This window comes from Grammomys surdaster, unplaced genomic scaffold, assembly GCF_004785775.1.
Source record: "Grammomys surdaster isolate TR1022 unplaced genomic scaffold, NIH_TR_1.0 458, whole genome shotgun sequence".
NCBI lineage: Eukaryota > Metazoa > Chordata > Mammalia > Rodentia > Muridae > Grammomys > Grammomys surdaster.
The window spans coordinates 446,121-451,924 of record NW_021604877.1 but is presented as its reverse complement, the minus strand read 5'-3'; the positions used below and the strand labels follow the sequence as shown (position 1 = coordinate 451,924).

At 44.5% G+C, this 5,804-nt stretch overlaps 2 protein-coding genes across 7 annotated transcripts in view; both read right to left on the bottom strand.

Moving 5' to 3' along the window:
- Window positions 1-525, bottom strand: part of Chrna10 (cholinergic receptor nicotinic alpha 10 subunit) — a 4,490-nt gene extending 3,965 nt beyond the window's left edge. Inside the window, exons 1-2 of the mRNA XM_028781548.1 lie at window positions 469-525; window positions 43-189 (exon numbers count right to left, since the gene is read on the bottom strand). Of these exons, the coding sequence (XP_028637381.1) occupies window positions 43-103 (61 nt within the window). The 5' untranslated portion in view covers window positions 104-189; window positions 469-525. The remainder of the gene's footprint in view (window positions 1-42; window positions 190-468) is intronic.
- Window positions 526-3,030: 2,505 nt separating this feature from the next.
- Window positions 3,031-5,804, bottom strand: part of Nup98 (nucleoporin 98) — an 84,624-nt gene continuing 81,850 nt past the window's right edge. For 5 of the 6 annotated variants that reach the window (XM_028781495.1, XM_028781498.1, XM_028781496.1 and 2 more), the window contains 2 exons: window positions 4,387-4,498; window positions 3,100-4,298 (listed from right to left, as the gene is read on the bottom strand). In XM_028781495.1, the coding sequence (XP_028637328.1) occupies window positions 4,081-4,298; window positions 4,387-4,498 (330 nt within the window). In that variant the 3' untranslated portion in view covers window positions 3,100-4,080. Of the gene's footprint in view, window positions 4,299-4,386; window positions 4,499-5,804 lie in introns of all 6 variants that reach the window. The other variant, XM_028781494.1, reaches the window with a different exon arrangement.

Here is a 5,804-nt window from a genome sequence, read left to right as displayed (position 1 = left end):
GACAGGAATAAATAGTGGTGTCAGAAGAGGCTTGGTTCTTACCTGCAGGGAAAAAGAGCAGGAGCAGAAACCCCAGGCCCAGGTGGTGGCTCCTGATCCTCATGGCCCTACTACAGCCAGAGGGTGGGCAAGTCTTCAGGAGAGATGTAGGACAACAGGTCCAGCCAGCAGGGATGATGTGGACAATACCTGGAAATCAGAGATTGAGGTTTTCCTTCCAGTCTCCTGTTTGTACCTGCCCTCAATACTATACCTGGCCGGTGGTATCTGCGGTTTCTCCTTTGCTGTTCCCGGCCTCTCTGGCTTCATTTTCTGCCCCTTTCCATATGACCAGTGTCCTCTTTTACCTCTCTCTGTCTCAGTTTGCTTTCTTCCTCTGTAATGGTTTTGTTCTCTGTTTTCTTTACTCTCCCAACCTTTCTTCTCCTTTTATAACACCCCAAACCCCCTTCAATCCATTCCCTGTACCTGGGCTCTGAGCAAGTTTGCTGCTCTCAGCAGAACTGGGCCAGGAACTCTTAGCAGGGTTTGAGGCATTGGAGAACAGCCCCCCTTCCACTGACTTTTATTAGTGTAATTGCAGGGTTGGCATATCGGTACCCATGGGAACAGAACAACTGAAACTGACACCTGAGGATGCTGGGCCCTAAATTATTCAAACTGTGTAACTTAGCATGAAGGCTCATTCTGGGGGTTGGGAAGATTTAGAGATGCCAGGATCTGAAGGTGTGAAACATTAGGCTCTAAAGGTATATGGGGCTGAGGCCTGTGGATGAGAACTGTATCCCCCAGTTCAGCTACATTCTTTGCTTGAATTCTAGAGGCTCCTTTTAGACCAGCACCTTTCCTCCCAGTGAGGGTCTGAAGACCTTAGACTCAAGTGTTTTGTGCCAGCTAAGCTCTGCTCTCCTCAGGGGAGTGTGCTGAGTCAGACCACTTTAGACAGTCCTGTGAAGTATTTCCTCGGTCCCTGTAGTGATTCTAGGCTGATACTCTACCCAGTGCCTAAATACTGTGGACAGGTGGGAGGGGCTGGCCAGGGTTAGGGTTAAGGTTAGGGATTAGAAGTTAAGGGTCACAGTGAGGATTATGCAGAGGACTTACACTTTAGAATCCTGTGTAGCTGAAGATGAGCGTGAACTTCTATCTCTACCTCCCAGCTATCTGGGTTACAATTAAGTACTCATCTCCCAGTTTATGTGCTGGCCTTTTAGTCTCAATGTAGTCAAGGATGACCTTGAGCTCCTGCCTCTGCTGCCTCCACTTCCCAAGTGCTGAGGTAAAGGCTGGCATGCTTCACCACGCTCAGTTTATGCAGTATTGGGTTCTGAACTGAGCTTCCTGCATGCTAGGCAAGCAACAGTGAACTATACCCCAGCCTTCCTTTCTTTTACTAAGAGAAAGGAAATAGTACTTGCCCTAAGAGCAAGTATTTCCTATACCAATAATCCTTAATGTCACTAAAACCATGAGCTGTTTCTGTAGCACATTCTTTTTGAAAAACACCTCTGGCACAAGACAAGAATTCTCTGCCAGAAGCCTGGCCATTCTCTTTGACTCAGTGTAGAGGGAGGATTGCCAGCTGATTAATTCCTGGCCTCAGGGATTGAAGACTCCGACAAAGCAGACCCACTCTGTTCTTTTATCCTCCAATTCTGTGATGTTGCAGAAGTCTTTGGTTTAAACCTACCTGGAATTTACTCTCTCCTCAGTTCAACATTTAGGACATGAATAGACTTGAATTCTCATTAGATCCTCAAAGAGGCCCATGTGAAGCAGCCAGTTCAGGAATCATCACTTACCCCTAGAAAGCAGTGACTCCTGGTTTAAGAACCTCCAGAACAGAGCAGGCTTTGAATACAAAGTATATTCAGAGGAACGACTTCAATTTAGAATCCATGTGCATAAATTTGTGTGTAGCAGTATTCAGTAGTCAATAACTTCCTTGTCATTATATCTGTCCATATAAACTTAGCCTTTGGCGCAACTGTAGAGATCTTGCCTAACAAGCAAAGAACCTGAGTTCAATTCCCAGCACTATAGATGGAGAAAAGTGTTTGCTCTGTAGCTCAGCTCAGCATTTAACTGTCCAGTATTTGTGAGCATCATGTGCGCTCAAGGTCAGGACAACTTGGGAATTGGTTATTATTGCCTTCCCCCTTTTTGAAGCAGGGTCTCTTAATTCCTGCTGCCATGCTGCTTTCTCCAGACTAAATGGCAGGCCAGTTTCCCAGGGTGATGTCCTCAGTCTCCATCCCCTAATAAGAGTTCAGAGAGAATGGGGCTGGAAGATGGCTTAGTGGTTAAGAACACCGGCTGCTCTTCCAAGAGGATCCAGGCTTGATTCTCAGCACTCATAAAGTGGCTCATAACTGTTCCTAGTTCCAGTTCTTGAGGATCCGATGCGCTCTGGCTTCCATTGGTACTAGGCACGTAAGTGGTGAACAGACATACATACAGGCAAACCACAAGACACATAAAATACTAATAAATTCAAAGACAAAACAAAAACAACCAGAATGCTGGGAATTGAAAGTGGGAGTGATGGATATGTCCAAAATACATTGTATATATGTAAGAAGTTCTCTTAGAGTGTGTTCAGACACATACAGAGTGCTGGGATTACAGATGCATGCTAACACAGCTTGTTTATGAGGATTCTGAGAATTGAACTTGGATTGTTAGGCTTGTGTGGTTAGTGCTCTGACCTGCTGAACTCCTCACCCCTTTGTTCTCTCTTTAACTTAGGATCAGTTTCTTCTCATTCATTCATTCATTCATTCATTCATTCATTCATTCATTCATTCATTCAGTGCAGGAGTACACTGTTGCTGTCTTCAGACATATCAGAAGAGGGCATTGGATCCCATTATAGGTGGTTGTGAGCCATCGTGTAGTTTCTGGGAATTGAACTCATTACCTCTGGAGGAGCAGTCACTGCTCCTAACTGCTGAGCTATCTCTCTCCAGCCCAGGATCCGTTTCTTCTTAGACAAGGATTCCAAAAACACAAAGTCAATACCACCAAGAATACTATAAACATTTCATTTTATTTTTTTTTTAAGAAAGTACTTCAGAAAGAGGAAAATAATCTAGATCATTTATATATATATATATATTTTTAATAAAAACCTTTACATAATCTTCATGCATAAAGACCCAGGGGTAGCCATATTGTTTGTGACAGCCCCAAATATCAGCTGTTTCAGGCTAGTGCCTGGGACTTCCCATAGCCAGCAGCAATGAGGTGAAGGCTTTCTCTATCTGCCCCTAGGGCCTAGCCAGACGTGTCTCAGTGACAGTTTTACCTTCTGGGAAATGTTTTTGGCTAGATGGGAGGGCAGGGAGGAACACCCTTGACATTCTTCATCTAAACTCTGGCAAATTGAGGAAGATGACTGATGGTCAAGGGCCAGAGAAATTCTGGGGCATCTCAAGAGTTGTTCAATGTGGCTTGGGGCCACTGCACATGATAATAAAGTGTCCAAAGGATATACAAGGCATGAGTAAAAGCCTTGAAGATCTCTGCCTCCATGGCAGATAACTCTTCTATCTTAAATATACCCAAGAACGAGGTCCAACTCTCTTTTGACTCCCAAACCCACTGTTAACTGAGAAATCTACTCGAGGGAAAAATCTATAAGGGAAGGTCAGCCAGTCATATATCCGATGTCTGTCAAACAGTCATGGTACGAAAGGATTGCAGTGGTGGAGGTAAGATGCTGGCATGGGGTGAGAGTCAGGACTCTGGGTGTGGAAAAGAATTCCTTGGGCTTTGGGAGGTTCTGCCAAAGAGGTTTTATTGACCATCTTTCAAAAGAAAAAAAAAAACCAAAAACTGAATGGTCTTGAGGTTGATAAACGGAGACCTGCCTTTTTTGTTGCTGTTCCCAAAGCCCTTATGAGCTATTGTAGGCTATGCTCAGTATTTGGAAAACCCCTGAATAACTAGAGGATGCTGCTTAGGGCAGCAGAAAGGAATGAAGGATTCCCAGAGATTGGCAAAGTGTCAATTAAAACAGTGCTGGGGACTGTGTGTGGCGAGTGTGGATGGGCATGAGTGTGGTGGCAAGAGCCAGGCTCACTGGCTCCCAACAGTCAGTTCTCGAAGGTAGGACTGGGTAAGGCCTCGCAGTTCCTCCAAGGCATAGTCCTCAGGCATGGGGAGCCTGCCAATGTGGGGAGCCAAAAGACGCAAAGGGACTCGCTGAGGGTCTGGAGTTGAGTTGGAGGTGGCATCAGGAGCATGCTGAAGGCTCAGTACTACCCGCAGTAAGTTGGCTACCCGCTTGGCCATATCTAGAGAGAAAAACCAGAGTGAGTGCTGAGAACATGGCACTGGTATGTGGTGAAATAGCCATGAACGGAGTAAAGCCCACATGCTTACCTGACTGAGCCAGGCGATCCTTGGCATTGTAACATGGAATCTGCTCTATCCGGTTGCACAGTGAAGTCACTTTGGTATGTAAGTGCTCTAGTTCATAACCTGAGCAATCCACCTACAGGAAAACAGAGAAACCAGTAAGGACAAAAGAAACCTCTACCCCACATGCCTTTAATCTCAGCACTTCAAAGTATCTCTGAGTTTGAGGCCAGCCTGGTCTACAGAATGAGTTCCAAGACAGCCAGGGCTATAAACAGAAACCCTGTCTCAAAAAACAAAAATAAAACACTACCACCACCAAGACAAAAAACCCCACGTATACCTCAATCCCACGCACAGATTACACAAAATCCTAATAATAATGATAGGAGGGCAGAAATCCCAGGAGCTAGCGGCAGTGCCCATGGTACCACCTTTATCATCTAGTTGCTAAGGACAAGGCAACTAACAGTAAACATAAGGGAAAGAATACAGAGCCTTGGGCTGCACAGGTCTTGAGATCATGAGTCACAAACCACATAGTTTTTACAAAGCATATTTTGGGTTCTTAATGTTACATAAATGAACTGAATCAACTAGAAATGTTCCAATTATAGTCAATGTATTGATTTCTAAGTCCTTAGTTCTAGCCCAATACACCAATCTTCTGTTCCCGTGCCACACCCCTTGCTGAAGCTTAGACCACCATTACTTCTCACTTCAAACACCTTAGGAGCTTAGCCATGCTACTGTGTCACTCTATAATCATTTGGTTTTTGAGATACGACTTGGTATGTAGCCCCAGCTGGCCTAGAACTCATTGTGTATCCCAGGCTGGTCCCAGAGTTACTAATACCCTCTTGTTTCAACCATGGCAAATTATAGGCATGTAGCACCATACCTGGCTCAGAGACATTAAAAACAAACCGGATTTACTTTTTTCCTGCCACATGCTCTTCTTAAAGGTTACTCAATATGCTTATTCAGTGTCTGTGAACGCATGCCATGGAAGCATGTGCAGGTCACAGGGGGTCTCCTTTCACCACGTGAGTTTTGGAGATTGAACTCAGGTCATTAAGCTTGGCTACAAGCGCTCTATAACTCACTTTGAAAAGGGCTTGCAGAATTTACTGATTTATCCCTAAATACAAACTACTCTTATACCCTCTGCCATCTCTGTTTTCATGAACTTTACAGACAAGAAAACCTCAAAGAATTGTAAGCTGTAGAAATAAAGAAACTGGATATCTGTTTCAGAGTAGAGGAAGCTTCCTTAGGGAGGCCATTTGTAAGCTGAGACTTTCCTAAAAACATGGTCGAGCTTTCCAGGTATAGGAAACAGCCAAGCCCTGTAAGGTGGAAAGTGTTTACATGCAACACATTTGGTAAAGAGGAAAACAGTAAAGTAGAACTGGGAAGTTAAAGATCTTACTTTGTGCCTG